Below are 19,149 nucleotides of genomic sequence, written 5' to 3' on the forward strand. Positions count from 1 at the left end.
GCTTTAGCCTGGTAGCGTCGCGCTCTCATGACGCCATACGCAGAGCCCTTACGGGCTACAAGAACGTGATGACGAAAGACGCTCTCTCTTTGCCGCATCTACTGCGAGGTGAGGATGTATCCGAGTTTTGTGGGTTTGGGGAATCTGAAGCCATCGGCTCTGGGAAAGCCAGGGGCGCGAATCTGGCGCTCGGAGCCTCTATGCTGGTTGTTTCCCCGCGCGACGAGCGCCATATGGATCTGGTGGCGCTGGGATTCGAGCCCTGTACTGGACTCAGAGGCCTACCCCCGCCCCTCAGCCTTGCCGGGGTGGCGCCGCCTTAATAGGGCTCCTTGGGTTGCTCTGAGCGGGAATTCGCCCCCTGTTCTTGTAATATCCGTTTGGGAGCTGCTCTTTCCTGGCCAGGCCGCAGCACTGGGCTGCTCTCCTGGTTGGTCCTCCTGTGTCCTCTCCGGGGGTTCAGCTTGCCAGTCTCAGGTAGGAGTGGAGCTCCGCGCTGGGTAGTTTGATCACAAACAGGCCTGAACCGGCCTCATAACCCCAGGTGTTTGTGTTTCAGAATGAAGACCATTCTCAGCAATCAAACTGTCGACATTCCGGAAAATGGTATGAGACCTGATGTTTGTATTTTTTAACGTCTTTTATTGCCTGCCTTGTATCTTCTTCGGGGGACTCACAAACCTGTTTTCTTCTTAGTCGACATCACTCTCAAGGGACGTACCGTTATTGTGAAGGGACCCAGAGGAACCCTGCGAAGGGACTTCAATCACATCAATGTAGAACTCAGTCTTCTTGGAAAGAAAAAGAAGAGGGTGAGGCTTTTTTTTTTTTTTTTTGCACATCAATTGCTTGTTTGGAAGGCAGTGATGTAATAGTACCGAATTTGGTTGCTATAAGTTACGGAATGCAGGTTCAATGTTTTAGCTTAAAATTTGGTGTCCACAAGTGTAGCTAGTTGCATTGTTACTGCGTTAGTGAAGTTGGGAAAGGAAATTCTGATTATAAAACTCAATACTAGTACCTACTATCATAGTTATCACGAACGTCGAGTTTTTAATGCTGTTACAAGTTAGGTTTATTTTCCTTGTGATTATTTTGTAGAAATTTTAGGAACCAGGCAGCTCTTGTGAGCCTGGTATTTTAGCTTTCTAGGAATGAAGTATGATGCAAATTGAAAATTAGTATTTTTGTGATACGTAGTGGTAAAAAAGTTAAATTATTGAGGGCTTTCTGTGTGGGTGCTTTAATTAGGGCTAATACTAGAGTCTCGTGAATAAATGGATTTTCTTCAAGCCGACTTACTACTGGAAAGAATCTTCTAAAGTTTTTGTTCTGTTACAGCTCCGTGTTGACAAATGGTGGGGAAATAGAAAAGAACTGGCTACTGTCCGTACTATCTGTAGTCATGTACAGAACATGATCAAGGGTGTTACATTGGTAAGTAGATTGATCAGACTGCTTTGTTTTGGAAGGGGAAGTTTCTCAGCTGTACTTTATGCATGCAGCATAAATGCTGCAGAGAATCTATTATGTAATTTATTGCGGTACTTGGGAAAGGTGATTTTGGAAAAAAAAAAAATTACTTCTTTTGAGAGAGCAAGCGTGCTGTGAGTAGGGAGGGGAAAGAGAATCCAAAGCAGGCCTCATGCAGTCAGCACAGAGGCTCGATCCCACGAAGTGTGAGATCATGGCATGAGCCAGAATCAAGAGTTAGAGGCTCAATGCCTGAGCCACCCCGGTGCCCCATCTTGGCAGTTTTTAATAGGCTTCTGCAGGTCTTTAGGATTAAGTGATAAATGTGGGTGAAGACCAGATGGTCTTAAAGTAGGTTGATGGTGGTTTTTTTCCCCCCACAAACAAAAGTCAAACCTTCAGGTTGTGGTTTTTTTGTAGGGAATGTATCCTGTAAGGTAGGCTTTGATTTCTTGGTATGCCTCTTACCACCAGGATCTCTTGAAGGGATAGAAAAAAGGTGGATGGATCTAATTTCTGAGCTTCCTACAAGTGTGTTTGATGTCACTATTCTCTTTCTAACTCCCTCTCTTAGCCTTTAAGATAAATTTCATGTCTTTGCTGAAATGCTTTTCTCTGCATTAAAACTCAGCCTTTTTAAATGGCATCCTGTCCTTCAACTCCATCACACCCCTTATTGGGTCATGTTTCACATATTTCCTCTTGGTACCAGGCTAAGTTCTTTGAGAGCCTGTCTTAATCCTTGTTGTCATCTGGCATACTTTAGTAACTCGGTAAAAATCTAGTGCCAAAGATGAAGGACTTTGGGGTTCTCATTTTAAAAAGCTGGCATTGTTGGGGGGCCTGGGTGGCTCAGTTGATTAAGCGTCCAACTTTGGCTCAGGTCATGATGTTGCGGTTCCATGAGTTCGAGCCCCGCGTTGGGCTCTGTGCTGACAGCTCAGATTGCTTCGGATTCTGGGTCTCCCTCTCTGTGCTCCTCCCCCCGCTCATGCTATGTTTCTCTCCTTCAAAAATAAACAAAAACATTAAAAAAATAAGTAAAAAATAAGAAGCTGGCATTGTTTACTGTGGGTATAGGAAGCAGTAAATACATGCTTCCTTAAAGAGCTTTACAGTCCATTGAAGAGAGAAAACATGTTGATGTATACAGTTTGTAAGGCTTTGGTACAGGTGACTGTTGTTACAAAATCTTGAAAATGAGTGTTATGGGAGGATTGTTGCATTTTTAAATTCTAGTGTAATGTAAGCATCCTACAAAATTTAAAAACTGAATTTCTTGTCTTTCAAATTGCTCAGCTTTGCTAATAGTTTGTTCTAACAGGGCTTCCGTTACAAGATGAGGTCTGTGTATGCCCACTTCCCCATCAACGTTGTTATTCAGGAGAATGGCTCTCTTGTTGAAATCCGAAATTTTTTGGGTGAGAAATACATACGCAGGGTTCGGATGAGGCCAGGTATGTGCATACTTTTAGATATGGTTCAGAAATGTTTTGTTTTACTTGTGAAGACTGGTGTTTGGGGTTGGCTATAAATACAGATTTATTTCAGAATTGTCTATTTTGATTATGCTTGTGATAACTCTTGGTGTTAGTTAAGGCTTGATACCATACTCCTATTGATTGTGATTCCTGAAGGCTTACGCATTAGAGTAGTTTCAGGATGTGTAGCTGTGTTCAGTCTTTGCAAACTGAAATCTTTAAAAATAAAAAATGTTTGAATAGTGGTTAATAGCATACACTGCCTAGGTTTAAGTTTGTCAACCTTGGGCAAATTACCTGCCTCTGTGCAGCTCATTTTACTCATCTGTAAAATTGGAACCATCTCATGGTTAAATGAGTTAAAATTGAAATACATGTGGAACAGTTTTGGCTTGATACATGGTAAACATAAAAGCATTTAAAAAAAATTTTTTTTTTTTTTTACATTAAAGATTTTAGTTTCAAGTAACTACACCAAACATGGGGCTGGAACCCGCAGCCCCAAGATCAAGAGTAACATACTTTACTGACTGAGCCAGCCAGGTGCCACCCCAATGTTAGAAAATTTTAAAATTAGTGCTTTCTTGATGCTTCTTGATTTCATTGGGGTGGGAAGAAGGGATTCTAAATACCAGTTTAATGGGTCTACAAAAACATTACATGGTCAACACATTTAATGGGAACTGTTAAGTAAAAAATAAATTTGGCGATATCAAATATATACAGTAGAATTAAGACTTGATAACATAGCTTTGCACAGCTAAATTGCACTAGGTGCATACTGTCTTCTACTCCTTGACCGAACTACTGAAAATCTAACTACTCTGGAACAGGTTCATTCAAGCAGGAACACAAACCAGATTTTGCCTCGGTAAAAGTCAGGTCCTATAAATCAGAATCTCAAGTGTGATTTGATGTTTGGAATTTTAAATGGAATAAGTTGCTACTGTAAATATTTTGAAAGTAAATATTGTAAAGATTTCACATCATGTTGACACTATGTGAACGCCTTCTCTTTCAGGTGTTGCTTGTTCCGTATCTCAAGCCCAGAAAGATGAGTTAATTCTTGAAGGAAATGACATTGAACTTGTATCAAACTCAGGTTTGTATGTTTTACTATGCCTAATTATGCCTACAGAATTTGGTTTAAATCTTCTAGTTTAATACATGATAATTCTGTTCAGTTGGTGAGCCTTTTCATTTGCAGAAGTTGAATAAAAGGCTGTCTCAAAGATACATAGGTTTAAGTATAGTATATGATAAAATACTTTTTTACGATGGGTCTGGCTGGTGGTGTAATTGTCTTTATCTTTCTTACTGTTAATAGCTGCTTTGATTCAGCAAGCCACAACAGTTAAAAACAAGGATATCAGGAAATTTTTGGATGGTATCTATGTTTCTGAAAAAGGAACTGTTCAGCAGGCTGATGAATAAAATCTACGGTAGGTTCTTATGTTTATAAGTTTCGTTACTGCTTTAGTTTAGAGGTCTTAATTTACTAGAATCTGAAACTGGAGTTGTAATGACAACACAAGTTTACCGGAACACCGTGAATTTGGCAGAATAAGAATTTTGACATATATTTTTTTTTTTTTTTAATTTTTTTTTTTCAACGTTTATTTATTTTTGGGACAGAGAGAGACAGAGCATGAACGGGGGAGGGGCAGAGAGAGAGGGAGACACAGAATCGGAAACAGGCTCCAGGCTCCGAGCCATCAGCCCAGAGCCTGACGTGGGGCTCGAACTCACGGACCGTGAGATCGTGACCTGGCTGAAGTCGGACGCTTAACTGACTGCGCCACCCAGGCGCCCCTTGACATATATTTTTACTATGAACTAGTAAATCATAATTTTAAATGTTTCAGATTATTTAGAGTAGAACTTGTTTGGGCAAAGGTATTGATGGTAATCGACAGATTTTTTTCATTTCTTTTTACAGTTGTCCAGCTACAGAAACAGCAAGAGGCCGGATGATTTTTCAGACTTAACTTGTGATACTTTAAAGATGCAATAAAACTGTACTGATTTGGGGCTTTTTCTTTTTTCCTTCTTAATTTTTTTTAATGTTTATTTTTTATTTTTGAGAGAGACAGTGCATGAGCAGGGGGAGGGGCAGAGAGACAGAGGCACAGAATCTGAAGCAGGCTCCAGGCTCTGAGCTGTCAGCACAGAACTTGACATGGGGCTCGAACTCCAGAGCTGTGAGATCATGACCTGAGCAGAAGTCGGGCACTTAACCAACTGAGCCACCCTGTCCACCCCTATTTGGGCTTTTTCTTAAACCGACAGTCCTTTTCTATTTGGCAATTAAACCATCCAGAAGTAATTGTAGTGTGCTAAGAACAATAACAAGGAATAGGATGGGGGTTTTTTCTAGTAATATTTAATGGGAGAATTGGCTTGAATTTGGTTTTTTGAAGGATTAGTGAGGATATTTCAGGGAAGAAAAACGGTACCAGTAACAGGCAACACCATTTGTTCATCATTGGATGTAGAACTTTCGGGGGGGGGGAGGGGTCCTGAAGGTATCTAATTTTGCAGAGGCATAAATTTGAATATTGTGAGGTAAATGTGCTTGAGTCATTTATCTATACCAGTAACTTCATGTGAAAAAGCAGCTGAAGAATGGAACAGTGATACGCCTTAGTGAGGTTACTTTGTGTTCATGATAAATATGGTGGTTGTGTCCAAGATCCTCACTCTTAACTCTCTGTCCTACCTCACCCATTTACTCCCATATGCTAGTCCTTGATGTTTTTAGAAACTGATAACCCTTCCATAATCTAATTAATGTTATGTCATGCTTTAAATATGTTACCATATTAGACTAATTTAGCAGGGTTGCCCCCAGCCTCTTCCTTCTGTCTTCCCTATCTCATTTGATAGAAACTCCAACCTTTTGATTTCCCAGGCAAAATAACAGCATTCAACTTTGATTCCTCTTCCCAACTACATGTTAAATCCATCAGAAAAGTGTAGACTCTGCCTTCAAAGTAAGGTATGTTCAAGGACTTTAAGAGGGGCACCTGGCTGAGTTGGTAGAACGTGCAACTCTTGATCTTGGGGTTGTGATTTTGAGCCTCATGCTGGGTATACAGATTACTTAAAATGTTTGAAGAGACGTTAAGAAAAAGTAACCATTTGGAATGTATGGGTCTTACTGAGATCTTTATTTTATTAAATGTTTTGCTTATTTTTGAGAGCGCGAGCAGGGGAGGTGCAGAGGGGAGACAGAATTCTAAGCAGGCTATGGCCTCTGAGCTGTCCACAACCCGACACGGCTTGAATTCAAAAGTGTGACGACATGACGTGAGCCGAAGTCAGACACTGAACCGACTGAGCCATCTCGGCGCTGTACTGAGATCTTGATTTTATTTTATTTTTGAGAGACAGAATGGGAGTGGGGGAGGGACAGAGAGAGGGAGGCACAGAATCCGAAGCAGGCTCCAGGCTCTGAGCTGTCAGCACAGAGCCCAATTTGGAGCTCCATCTCTAGCTGTGAAATCATGACCTGAGCTGAAGTTGACCGCACAACAACTAAGCCACCCAGGAGCCCTGAGATCTTGATTTTAAATGAGCCAACTGGATTTTTTATTTTAAGTTAATCTTTAGTTTGGTGCTAAGTTGTTAAGAAATGTAAGTGAAATGTTAAACTGTAGTTTGCTTTGAAATACTTAAAGTGGGGTTGGGGAGGGCATTGGATGAGATTCGAAGTGAAACAATGCCTATAAATTGATACTTGTCAAAACTGAACAATGGGGATTCATTGTGTTTACTTACATAAAGTTTGAAATTTTTTGTAATGTAGAGAATAAAAAGCCCTGTACATTTTTGGGGAGGTTAGTATAATAGTCTTAACTGGTGAGCTTTGCTCCTCTCATCTTTCAGCAGTAATCAGAATCCTTTTTTCAAGTTCAACTTCCTCTTAACCTGATACACTGGCTGAACTGACCTTCCTGTTTCTCAGTACCACTGCCTTAAAACTTTCAAGTTGTCTTTCCCCCTGGAAGTTCTTTCCCTTTGGAGTGACAACTTAGCCTTCAAGACTATAGTCAAAATGTTTTCAGGGCACCTGGGTGGCTCAGTTGGTTAAGAGTCCGACCTTCGCTCAGGTCATGATCTCATGGTTTGTGATTTAGAGCCCCATATTGGGTTCTGTGCTGACAGCACAGAACCTGGAGCCTTCTTCGGATTCTTTGCCTCTCTGTCTCTCTCTCTCTCTCTGCCTTCCCCAGCTCACAGTCTCTCTTTGAAAAATAAACATTAAAAATTTTTTTTTATAATCTAGTGTTTTCAGTGAAGCCTGCCTTGATGACCCTGTTGTGCTCACTCCTCATCTCCATCTTATACGTACCTCTGCTTCACTTGTTTTTGTTCATAGCATTTGTTATGGATTGTACACTTTTTTTTCCTGTTAGAATGTAACCTTTGTGAAGATGGATCTTTTCTCACTGGAATATTCCAAGCACCTGGAATAATAATGCCTGGCAGATTGCTATTTGCTAAGTACATGGTATCTAGGTTGCCAGGGAGATTAAAGTTACAGACACAGTAATACCAACGGGATTGGAAAGCAATGTTTTGGAAGGTACTGAGGATCTTAAAACTTACTTTGAAGTTTGAGGAAGAAGTTTCCGAATGGCTGTATTTTAGAGGGATAGAGGTGTTTATATTGAGAGTGTCTGTGTATAGGCAGTGGTAGCCGCAATGGGAGTAAGTGTAATTTCTCACAAAGTGAAGTGGATTGATAGGGGTGAGACCAGGGGAACAATTGGAGGCTGGTTGTAGCTAAGAAGTGATTTTCACTTAGTAAGTTGTTTTGTTGGTAAAGGAAAGTCTAGTTCTCTCCCCAGGAAGGCTTCCTTGTCTTCTGTGCCTACAGTAGATAAAAGGACTTGTGTGTTACTTTCCCAACTTTGAGGATTAGGTGCCCACATTTTATAATGAGAAAACAAAACTCTGAGGAAGGTTCACCAGTATGCACACAGCTTGGGAGGATGGGCAGGGGCAGTGTTAGGCAGAACCCAATTATACACCAGACCCATTCATATTCTATAGTTCTTAAAATTGATCAGGCTGTTAGCATAAACTGTTTATTTGAAATAAATTACATTGAGAATTAAACAATTAGTCAAAATGTACTGACCACCTTTTTACAGAGGATCTTTTTTATTTTTAAAAATTTACATCCAAATTAGCATATAGTGCAACAATGATTTCAGGAGTAGATTCCTTAATGCCCCTTACCCATTTAGCCCATCCCCCTTCCCACAACCCTTCCAGTAACCCTCAGTTTTCCATGTTTATGAGTCTCTTCTGTTTTTCCCCCTCCCTGTTTTTATATTATTTTTGCTTCCCTTTCCTTATGTTCATCTGTTTTGTCTCATAAAGTCCTCATATGAGTGAAGTCATGATTTTTGTGTTTCTCTGACTAATTTCACTTAGCATGATACCCTCCAGTTCCATCCATGTAGTTGCAAATGGCAAGATTTCATTCTTTTTGATTGCCGAGTAATCCTCCATTGTATATATATATATACGCCACATCTTTATCCATTCGTCCATTGATGGACATTTGGGCTCTTTCCATACTTTGGCTATTATTGATAGTGCTGCTATAAACATGGGGGTGCATGTGTCCCTTTGAAACAGCACATCTGTATCCCGTGGATAAATGCCTAGTAGTGCAATTGCTGGGTCATAGGGTAGTTCTATTTTTAGTTTTTTGAGGAACCTCCATACTTTTCCAGAGTGGCTGCACCAGCTTGCATTGCCACCAACAAAGCAAAAGAGATCTACAGAGGATCTTTAAATATGGTTATGTTGTAATATTTTCCAGATAAACCAGACTTGAGAGACAGTTTGTCACATTGAATACACAAACTACTAGCACGCACAAAATTTAGCACAAGTTAGATTTTTTTTTTAATTTTTTTTTTTTTAACGTTTATTTTTGAGACAGAGAGAGACAGAGCATGAATGGGGGAGGGGCAGAGAGAGAGGGAGACACAGAATCCGAAACAGGCTCCAGGCTCTGAGCTGTCAGCACAGAGCCCGACGCGGGGCTCGAACCCACAGACCGTGAGATCATGACCTGAGCCGAAGTCGGACACTTAACCGACTGAGCCACCCAGGCGCCCCCAAGTTAATTAGATTTTAAGATGATTCCCCCTGCCCCCCAGCAAGTCTCAGGCTTAAATTCTGAAGATCTTGTCAAAAGCTACCAGCAGTTTCAAATGATAACTTGACAATTCTTAAATATTTGAGTCTGGGATAAATCTGAAAAGTATAATTGGTCATGATTTAGATTAAATACCTATCTAAGGATTCTTATATGATTGTGGCTTAAAAACTTGTAAGATGATTCCTAGGTGTTAGGACTGCTGTAAGCATTGGTTTAAGGACTTGACTGGGGCTGGGGGGGCAGGGGTTGGTGGTTATGTATGGCAAGGCAACAAATATGCAAAAGGACACAAGTTTTAAGGTGTAAATGTAAAGACCTGAAGTAGTGAAGATTATAAATACAAGGTATCTTTTTAATGTTTATTTTGAGAGAGGGCCCAAGCAAGATGGGAGAGGCGAGAATCCCAAGCAGGCTCCCCACTGAGAGCACAGAGCCTGACTCTCATGAACCCTAAGACCGATAGAGCCAAATAATTTTCAAGGTACTTTTGGATCAAAGAGCACAAAGTAGACCCCAGGAAAGGAAAACCTAAATTTAATTCTTAAATCTTTGTTGTTCCTAATACTGAATGTGCATTTTTTTCAAGATGTTGGATGTTAAGAGAGGTTTAAAAGTTGGTAAGTTGTTCAACTGATAATTAGAATATTCACTGGAACTGTGGGGTCAGTGAAGCCATGTGGCACAAAGGGGAGGGGGAACCAGCCAAGTGATTCTTTTAAATGACATTCTTTACACATAGTGAACATTAGAACAACCAGTTGTAATTGTGGATAGCCTTAGGTCCACTTACTTTTCAAAGAAGAAATTAAAAAAATTATTTGAAAACAAAAAGCATAATCTAAAAATTCCCAAAGGTGGAAGAGTGGGTGCAGAGGGATCAAGAAAAATAAAAAATTTTACTGTTTGAATTTGGCCAGCCGAAAAGCAAATTTATTTCCCATCAATCACTTGTGCATTTATTTGACCAATTGTGTTCTCTCATTACAGTTATCTTTGAAACACTGCTATTTTCAATTAGAACCTCTGTTCAATATAAAATTTGGCTTCTGACATAGGTGGACCTGGAAAACAATCACAATTGCCTTAATTTAGGGTGATTTCCTACCAAGTGTTTTTGAACAAAAAAACTCCACTTTGACTCAGGTTCCTGGAGAGCGGGGGACAGTGATTAGCTACTATGTGTAATGGGTGGTGATTGAAATGAATGGGTATGAATGGGTTTACATTTCGAGTTTAGCATACACAACAAGTCTTAAGCATGGAGTTTTAAGAAAGTCAAACTCCTGGTTCAGATTTAAGTTACTTAATCCCAGCTTCAAAAGGTACAATGAAAAGTTTTAACTCCTTCAGACCATCAACATGTACACAAAAAGCACAGTTGCAAGGTGCAAGGTCAAAATACACCTGCATTCTACATCTCTGAGAGGTCCCTGTATTCACATGGTATCAGAACAGTGGAGCTCAGGAGAGAACCCAGTCTTACAGACTAATAGGGTCCTTTGATGACTTGATAATAAAACTTGACATCTTTTTAGAATGTTTAGCTTTCCCAAGTATGTAAGATCTCGTTTGTTGCGTCACAAAAATCAAGTGAGGAAAATGCTGTCAATTTGTCTAAAGGAGTTTGCAGTGTTGTGAGGTTGAGCAGGCCGGTGAGTCTAGCTGTCCTTTATCTTAGTCCTGTGACCTTTCCATGAGATGAGTTATGGAAGTTATTTGTTTTTTAAAACTTGGATCTTGTGCAAGGAGAGACCACAAAATCCTATATTTTATAAATGATAACATTACTATTGAAAACTAGGATCAGTGGGCTTAACAGTCTATGCTGTAGCTGATGATAAATGAACACTAATCCTATTGTGTGTTTTCTAAAGGGGAAAAGCACCTCCTTAGAAGTGACGGAATAATCACTGACTCTCCAGTGTTAAGAGTTTTAAATTTTCTGTTGTGGAGTCTAACCAAAGTTGCACTTTTTTCAATATAATTTGTTAAATGTAGCTATTGGTATTTAGAGAAGAATGATAGAAAACAGCTCATCAAACTTCATGAAGCAGTGTATCAGATAATCCTAGCTTACTGTCTGGGTAAAGCCTTTACCTTCAGATCCAAGAACTGAATTCACTGATGTCCACACCTTAAGGGAAAATTCATTTGAACCACACAACAGAGACCTCGATTGTCATCACTTGGTTACCACTAGTATTTCAAATTGTCTTTCTACAATATAGGTAATTCTTCTGTAAGTTACCAGTATATGGAACCGGAGTGAATTTTTTAAACTTTCTTTCATACAGAAATAGGATCAGTTTCACTAAGACCTCTCTGTGTCCTTATTTTAGTGGTATGTGCTGTAAGTTCTTTGCTTTCCAAATTTTTTTTCTCTTCCGCTTATGAAAAATAGTAATTGATAAAAGTAGAACCAGGGTGGAGAAGAAGCAACAACCAAAGAATATCAGTGGTTTCTTTTGCACAAGAAATAAGCAGACAATGCACTCTGTGTTTCTTGGAGTCTGACTGCATCTAGGACTAGTGATGTCAGAAGGGAAGCCACTGTTGCTGATCAGTTTGTTGTAAAGCTGAACTGAGGATTTAGCTTTGAATTCAGATGTGAAGAATCCAAATCTGGGTTTAGATTTTTCTTCAGTCAGTTTGAATGCATAATAGCCTTTGATTTTGACTTTATCAATCAGTTGTGCTGAAAAATATCAGAAATGAACATTAATCACATGGACTATAAAGTAAGTAAGAATTTAGTTTCCATTGAAATAAAGTCATACCCATAAAAAAGTAGTGATTGTCCTTAAAGGGTTTTTTGACATTCTTTCATGATTGGTAAAAGTGAAAATATGTGTAATTTTAAAAATATGTGTAATTAAGTTTTTAAACATTTGAAGTAAAACTTTGATCCATAATATAAAAACTGGGAGCAGAGCACAGAAGCGCATTTATGAATTGGAGCCATGAAGGTGGAAAAGGACTTACACTGTTCAGTTGATCATAAGCACAAAAGTCTTACCTATTTGGCTGGTTTCAGGTCTCCAATACGTCCTTGGTGCGGCCCAATAACCATACTTGGTTTCCCCTAGTCACTTGCTTGGCTGTTTAACACCTCTCCCTCCTCAAACATAGCACCTCTGTCCTTGCTTTGAAGGGATAACCTTCCTTCCTATTTTACTGAAAAACATACTCACAGGAGAATTCTTCAAACTCTCACAATCCTATCTATCCACCTACTACCATACTTCTGTTGCTGTGGATGTCCTGTCCATGCTCCTGGAAGAGGCTGACTCTTATATACTGTTTATTCTCTGATTTACTCAAGGACATCTCTCCATCTGTTCTCCTCTCACATTTCCCCTCACTATTGGTTCATTTCCATATAAACATGCTATAACTTTTAGTATCTTATGCAAAAATATCCTTGATTGCACACCCTCTAGTGAAAGCACTGGCTCCTACTCACCCTACTCATTGGTTTCTCATCTCTCTGACGTCTGAGTATTGAAGTGTCCCAGGGCTCAGTCCTCTATGTTTACTCCCTTAGTGATACCATCCAGCCTTACTGTTTCTAAATCCCATTCTTGGTCTTAACTCCCAAGTTTGTATCTCAGCCCCAGACCTGAACCTGAGACTCCAGTTAGCCTATGTGACATCTCTAATTGATTGATTAATAGATGTCTCAAACTTTAACCTGTGCAACACCAAACAACTCTCCAAAAACCTGTTGTCACTCTCCCTGACCTGGTAAATGGCCGCTCACCCTTTAGTTGCTCAAACCAAAACAGATTTCATTCTTCACTCTTCTAACACTCTCCATCCAAGCCTGATGACTTTACCTTCCAAATCAGTCCAGAAGCTAGCCACTTCTCACTATCTCTACTCTATAACCTAATCCAACCCACCATTATTTCTTACTTAGACTCCAACCCTCCCTGATTCTGTTGTTGCTCCTTTATAGTGTATTCACTGTAAAAAAGAGTAGCCAGAGTGTTTTTTAAAGACTGTGAGTTAGATCATGTTCCCCTGCTGTTTAAAACATTAAATAGCCTGTCTCTCACAGAAAGAGCTGCAGTTCTTAACGATGGTTTACTAATGCCTCTTCTACTTCCTTGACCTCATCTTTGATTGCTTTACTCCCTTACTCATTCTTCAACCTTCCTGAACCTCAAACAGGCCAGGCATGCTCCCACATTGGGATTTTTGCATTTGCTGTTCTCTCACCTGGAACACTTCACAGATAACTGCACAGGTTTGCTGCCTTGTTCCTCCAGGTCTTTGAAGACGTCCCTAACTACGCTTTAGAATTGTAACCACTCCTAAACCCCACTCCTGGGCACCCTCTTCCCTCTTTCCTGGTGTGTTTTCTCATAGAACTTTTTGCTTCTGACACTCTGTATCTTACCTGCTGATTCTCATCCCACAAAAATACAGCCTTCATGAGGACAGTAGTCTTTATTTTGGTGAGTGCTGATATGGTGCCTAGAACAATTTCTGCCCATATTCGGTGCTCAGTAAACATATTTCTGGGATGTTTTTGCTGCTTCAACAAATCTATTATGAATATTTAAAATTAATATTTAAAAATGATAGTAGCAAATGCTGGAAAGAGTAGGAGATCAAGACTCTCAAACACTGCTGTTTGGTCCTATCAAAATAGATAAAATTGAGGAAAATTTTTTACAGTATTAAAAAAATAGCTTACTAGGGGAGGGGGGATAGAAAATGCCTTTATAACATTTGACCCAATAATTCCATAGTGGGCAGTCCTTAGGGAGATAATTAGGAATGAAGACACAGGTTTGTATTCAAAGATACCTACTTTTTAGTATTAAAAAAGAAAAAAGAAAAACCCACAGGGCTGCCTGGGTGGCTGTCTGATCCAGAGCATCAGACTCTGGATTTCTGCTGAGGTGGTGATCTCAGGGTGGTGGCAAGCTTGAGCATGGAGTCTGCTTAAGATTCTCTCTCTGTTCCTCTGGAGTCCCGCATGTGGGGCTCGAACTCACCAAAGTGAGATCATGACCTGAGCCAAAGTCAGACGTTTAACCAACTGAGGCACCCAGGCGCCCCTATGGGTTGTCATTGTTTTTGATTTTTAAAAAAATGCTTTTCTATCCTTGCCAAACTTTCCCTAATGAGCTGGCATTGTCATTAATGCGCCTTCTCCCCTCATTCTTTGGTTCACATTAGCTGGTAATGTCCTATTTCACTGTATCTGATATGGCCCCTCGCCTCACCTTTCAAAGCCTCCTGAATGTACTTCTCTAAGTAGTATTTTCGGAGTTCATCATTCTCCAGAGACTGGTCATCGATGCCATTGGCCGTGATGTAAACATCCACGTCTCCATAGTTCTTCTGGATCCACCTCAGCACCTTGCGCTCCCCCCAGGGCAGGACAGCCAGGCGGCTGGGCGAGCTCAGGCAGGTGATGTCCTGCAGAAACTGGACGTCCCTGTCCGCGTCGTAGCGGCTGCCGTTCTGGCGCGCGTGCATCACGAACCAGGTGGTGAAGTGGTTCAGCGCATAGAAGTCCGCGGCGCCCTTGACCAGCCTCCTCTCCTCCTCGGTGAACCGAGGCAACGCGGAGCGCGAGAGCCCCTGCCTGTTCTTGAAGGCGATGTACTCCCTCATGGCCAGCGGGTAGTCCCCGGTCTTGAAGAGGGGTTCTGCGAACCAGGCGATTTCGAACTGCAGGAAGCGCTCAGCGGCCTGCCAGTGGGAGTCGGCGTAGGGGTTGGCGGGCTCCGCCCAATCCGAGTGCAGAGACAGCGACACGGCCCCGTGCTGCGCAGACCTGTACCGCCGGTCGTAGAGGTGCCAGACCAGGGCGTGGGCAATCAGCAGGTTGTGGGCTGCCCGGTAGGTGTCGTTACTAGTGTGGCTGTAGATGTCACTCAGCCTGTTGGGCTCGTTGATGGTGATCCAGAGCCTCACCAGGTCCCCCAGCTCCTGGAAGCACAGCCCGGCGTAGTCCTGGAAGGCCTGGACTGTGGATGGGTTCAGCCATCCCCCGCTGTGCAGCAGGGGTGTGGGGAGACCCAGGTGGGCGTGAGTCGGATAGTACAACGTGACCATTGGGGAGATGTTGAGCTTCAGCCCCTCACTGACCACGCACCTGTAGTACCTCAGAGCTTGACGGTTAACCACGGACAGGTTGCCGGCGGGAAGGATTGAGGGCCAGTCCAGAGCAAACCTGTAGTGAGTGACCTTCATTCTTGCCAACATCTCGAGTTGTCTTTTGATGCTGACAAAATCTGTGCATTGGGCTGGCCGTGTTTTCAGCCTCACCCCTTCCACACGGTGCAACAGTCTGTTGCCTGTCACATTCCACACATACAGGTGAGGGTCGCTGAACTGTGGGGAGGAGGCCACTGCCTTGGGCTGTGAAAACAAGCACATCGAAGTAAGGCACACCCTGGCAGATGGGCTCTTAGCATACATCGTTTAAGAAGAAGAAGGGGGGGTCTTATTCTGCCTCTCACTGACAACAAAGAACATAAACGAAGAATGTAGCTTCTTCATAACGATCTGAATGTTGATTTAGTTCTCCTGGTGATGTCATAGAAGAGGCCTGGATGGATCATCCTCTCTTCTAGCTCTTGAAATCTCCCAGGGAGACCAGAAAACAGGGAAAGAAACACACCCAGGGCTTGGCTTGGATAAAAGTTGTTTTTCAGAAAATACTGAGAAACTCCTTTCTTGTCCTAAAAACTCAAGTTATACAGTGGGGTCTCTCATGATTCTGTTCAAATGCATTGGGAAATTTGGGTTGGTACCTTCAGTTAAAAGGAATCATGAAAGATGGACCTTCCAAACCCTGCCATAAGTTGACGGCAAAGTTAAAATTCCAGTTGTAGAGGATTTCACTGAGTTCTGCACTTGGAGTCAACGGTGGCTGGTTAACCCAGCCATAGTTCCTACAAGAGGCTAGTGGGATGGCATAGGGAATGGCCCTTGCATTTACTGAATGCAATTTTCTAGCACCTTACATTTGAAAAGTCCAGGTGATATCACATGCATCATTATGTTGTCCCTACCCATGTGTCTGTGAGAACACGGCATTTATTCATCCAACAGGAGAATACTGAACACCCTCTTTATGCAAGATACTTGGATTATGACTGGGGAAAACAGGAAAATATCCCCCAGAAACTCCCAAATTGACTCTTGGATCTGATGGTGTGTCATACCCTGCCCCTCCACCAAGGAGATAGTCCTGGACGCCTGTCCTCATTCTCCCTCTTTGAAACTTGGGCTTGGCAACTCTGGATAGTGACAGAGCAATGTCACCCACCCCACAGATGTGCCGTAATGAGCCAATGACTCTGGCAAAGCACTCTGTCAACTCTAAAGCAATCTATAAACCTAAGGTAGTCATGACTTGGGTTTAGTTTTCCATGGTTGCAATAATTGCCTGCTAGGCCCTTGAGTATAAATTAAAAATAAAAAGGCTTAAGAAAAACATCTCCAAATTCAGAATTAATAGGAAAAATAAAAGTTCTTCATTTGTGTTAAAATACCTTTTCTTCCTTTAGCTAAGTTTAAATGCACCCAGAAAAAAAATGATAATTAACCTTTGGTAAATATTTTCCCTCTAATTGTTTTCTTGTGTGTCATCCTTCATAGTCTAATTACAAAACCATAACACTGCCCACTTACCATCTGTCAACCAGTTATCTAGAACATTAAACTGAGAGAACATTGACCATGTGAGCATGAAGTTAAATGTGTATATAATTATTTGAGTACAATCCTTCTAGCTTAGATTGACAGTCTCAGTGTTTTGAAACCTCAGAGCATCAATATTGAAAAGGTGTTTACAAAGAGCAATCTTGCTGTGAAATAAGGCAAGAGCCAATGAGAATGTGTCTTTTAAAAATCTCCAAAAAGCATTAGTTTTAGCAAGTGGGTGTGATTAATCTGCTAAGAGATCTCATTAGAGATGGTGAACCCTGATTTCAACCCTAGCTCCCAAGAGCTTGTTTCTAAAATTCTGTTCTCCACTAAAAGGATCCTGGGCTCCTTGGAGAATGGCTTCTTCCAGTCTGGGGTAGGAAAAGAATGAGGTGATGCTGGTACATCTAATGCCAGAAAAATAAGGATGTGCTTAAAAACTGAAAGGGAAATGTCAAAAAGACACAGGAGTGGTTTGAAGGAGTCCTATTGGCTACTTTGAGTGAGATAATTTGAGCATCAAAATGAGTAATGAAACAATGGCAGTAATGAATTATAATGCACTGAAGTTAAGAGAACTACCCAATATATGTTGAAGGAATAATATAATTAAAAATTTGCCATTTTGCAATCTACAAGGTAATAATTCAGGTGAAGTTTATGAATCAATATTAAGACCATTAGTGACATATTGTTAGGAAGCAGGATATGTATACAGTCTCAAAGTGTCATCAGCAGATTACTTTCTAATTACAAATGGAAAAGTTACCTTTCAATTAAGAGATCTGGCAAATGCTACCTTAATCAAGAAATCTGGTAACTACTACTTCCACACATTAACATCTTTCATAATGAGACAATGACATCATGTGCTTCCTGATGTGATATATATTGAACCTCATCTACATAGTATCATTCCAGAGGTTTATTGAATCCAACAAAGAAACAATCAAAGAAAACCAGAACATGAGACATTCTACAATCAATTGGTCTGGACTCTTCAAAACTGCCAATACCATGAACTTGGGGGAATTATTCTGAATTAGAGGCTAAAGATGAATGACATCCTTGTTTGTATTCTTGATCCAAAAACATTTTTTAAACCAAAAAGGACATTTTTGGAAGATTTAGGATAATTTGAATATGGAATGTGATGATATTGAATCAATATTAAATCTTATGGGTATGATAATATAATAATATAGGAGAATGTTCTTATTTTTAGGAGACACATTTGAATAGATATATTTTGGGGTGAATTGTAATGACATCTGAAACTTTTCACTTTGTTTATAAAACATAAACACTTTATAAAGCATAAAGCAAATGTGGCAAAATGTTAACAATTGGTCAATTTCGATGAAGGGAATATGGGTGTTTATTGTACTAGTTTGAAATATTTCAGAACAAAATGTTGGAGGAGGGGGTGCCTGGGTAGCTCAGTCAGTTGAGCATCCAACTCGGTTTCAGCTCATGTCATGGTCTCATGGTTCATGGGCTCTGGGCTGACAGTGCAGATCCTGCTTGGGATTCTCTCTCTGCCCCTCCCCATGCCCCTATGCATGCTCTCTCTTTCTCTCTCTCTCAAAATAAAGAAACTTAAAAAAATATGTTGGAGGAGAAAAGAATGCTGAGAGGCAGGGGGAAAGTAAGATAGGGATATTTGTAGGTAGGCATACTAATATTTTTAAAATGTTACTTTCATTTTGTCAGTCTTTGTATAGAGGACATTTAGTTTTTTTTTTTTTTTTGGCATCTATTCATAATCCTCTGGCTGATTTTTCAAAAAGCACCCTAATTTTCCTTGGCAAACAATTTATCCTCATTTTTAGTCCAAGTTCAAGGAAGATCGATGTCTACCAGGCTCCAGGGGTAAGCATGAAACCCAGACATGGTTGATCCCAGAATTGCTTTCCCCTGACCTAAGTGACTCACTTTCGCTCCTAGGAGTAGGAGTAGGGTCCCCAGATGGGGTAGACATTCACAGTGTCAATCACAGGGGTATAGGTGGGTCTTCAGATGAAACAGAAACTTACAGGTTGAGTCATGTGCAGGCAGGAACTCTTGTCTCTTGGGATCTTTCTTTGCAGGTGTGGAATTATAGAAAATATAAACCCATTTGAAATTGTAGGGAAAAGATGGCGTGCCTTTGCCATGTGTAGGAAATAGGAACTGGGTAAGTAGTTGGCTCCATAGGGGACACAAGTGGAAGATAAGTCAGTCCTGTATTTAAGTTACTCTATATCTTTCCCCCCTTTATTATCTCTGAGCATTTACTAAGTCATGTTTAAGTATCAACAGGGGTTGATATTCATGACCTGTGGACTTTGTTCACTC

At 40.8% G+C, this 19,149-nt stretch overlaps 2 protein-coding genes across 3 annotated transcripts in view; one reads left to right on the forward strand and one right to left on the reverse strand.

Moving 5' to 3' along the window:
- The first annotated feature begins 26 nt into the window (after positions 1-26).
- Positions 27-19,149, forward strand: part of RPL9 (ribosomal protein L9) — a 38,232-nt gene continuing 19,109 nt past the window's right edge. Inside the window, exons 1-8 of one of the 2 annotated variants that reach the window (XM_019413930.2) lie at positions 29-108; positions 560-606; positions 697-812; positions 1,342-1,437; positions 2,798-2,930; positions 3,976-4,056; positions 4,282-4,396; positions 4,894-4,985. In XM_019413930.2, the coding sequence (XP_019269475.1) occupies positions 561-606; positions 697-812; positions 1,342-1,437; positions 2,798-2,930; positions 3,976-4,056; positions 4,282-4,388 (579 nt within the window). In that variant the 5' untranslated portion in view covers positions 29-108; position 560 and the 3' untranslated portion in view covers positions 4,389-4,396; positions 4,894-4,985. Of the gene's footprint in view, positions 109-559; positions 607-696; positions 813-1,341; positions 1,438-2,797; positions 2,931-3,975; positions 4,057-4,281; positions 4,397-4,893; positions 4,986-19,149 lie in introns of those variants that run through there. The other variant, XM_053901621.1, reaches the window with a different exon arrangement.
- The window catches only part of KLB (klotho beta), a 33,444-nt gene continuing 25,216 nt past the window's right edge, over positions 10,922-19,149 (reverse strand). Inside the window, exons 4-5 of the mRNA XM_019413889.2 lie at positions 14,376-15,519; positions 10,922-11,833 (exon numbers count right to left, since the gene is read on the reverse strand). Of these exons, the coding sequence (XP_019269434.2) occupies positions 11,469-11,833; positions 14,376-15,519 (1,509 nt within the window). The 3' untranslated portion in view covers positions 10,922-11,468. The remainder of the gene's footprint in view (positions 11,834-14,375; positions 15,520-19,149) is intronic.

This window comes from Panthera pardus, unplaced genomic scaffold (assembly GCF_024362965.1).
Source record: "Panthera pardus isolate Hobbes unplaced genomic scaffold, ASM2436296v1 HiC_scaffold_13, whole genome shotgun sequence".
Classification (NCBI taxonomy): Eukaryota; Metazoa; Chordata; class Mammalia; order Carnivora; family Felidae; genus Panthera; species Panthera pardus.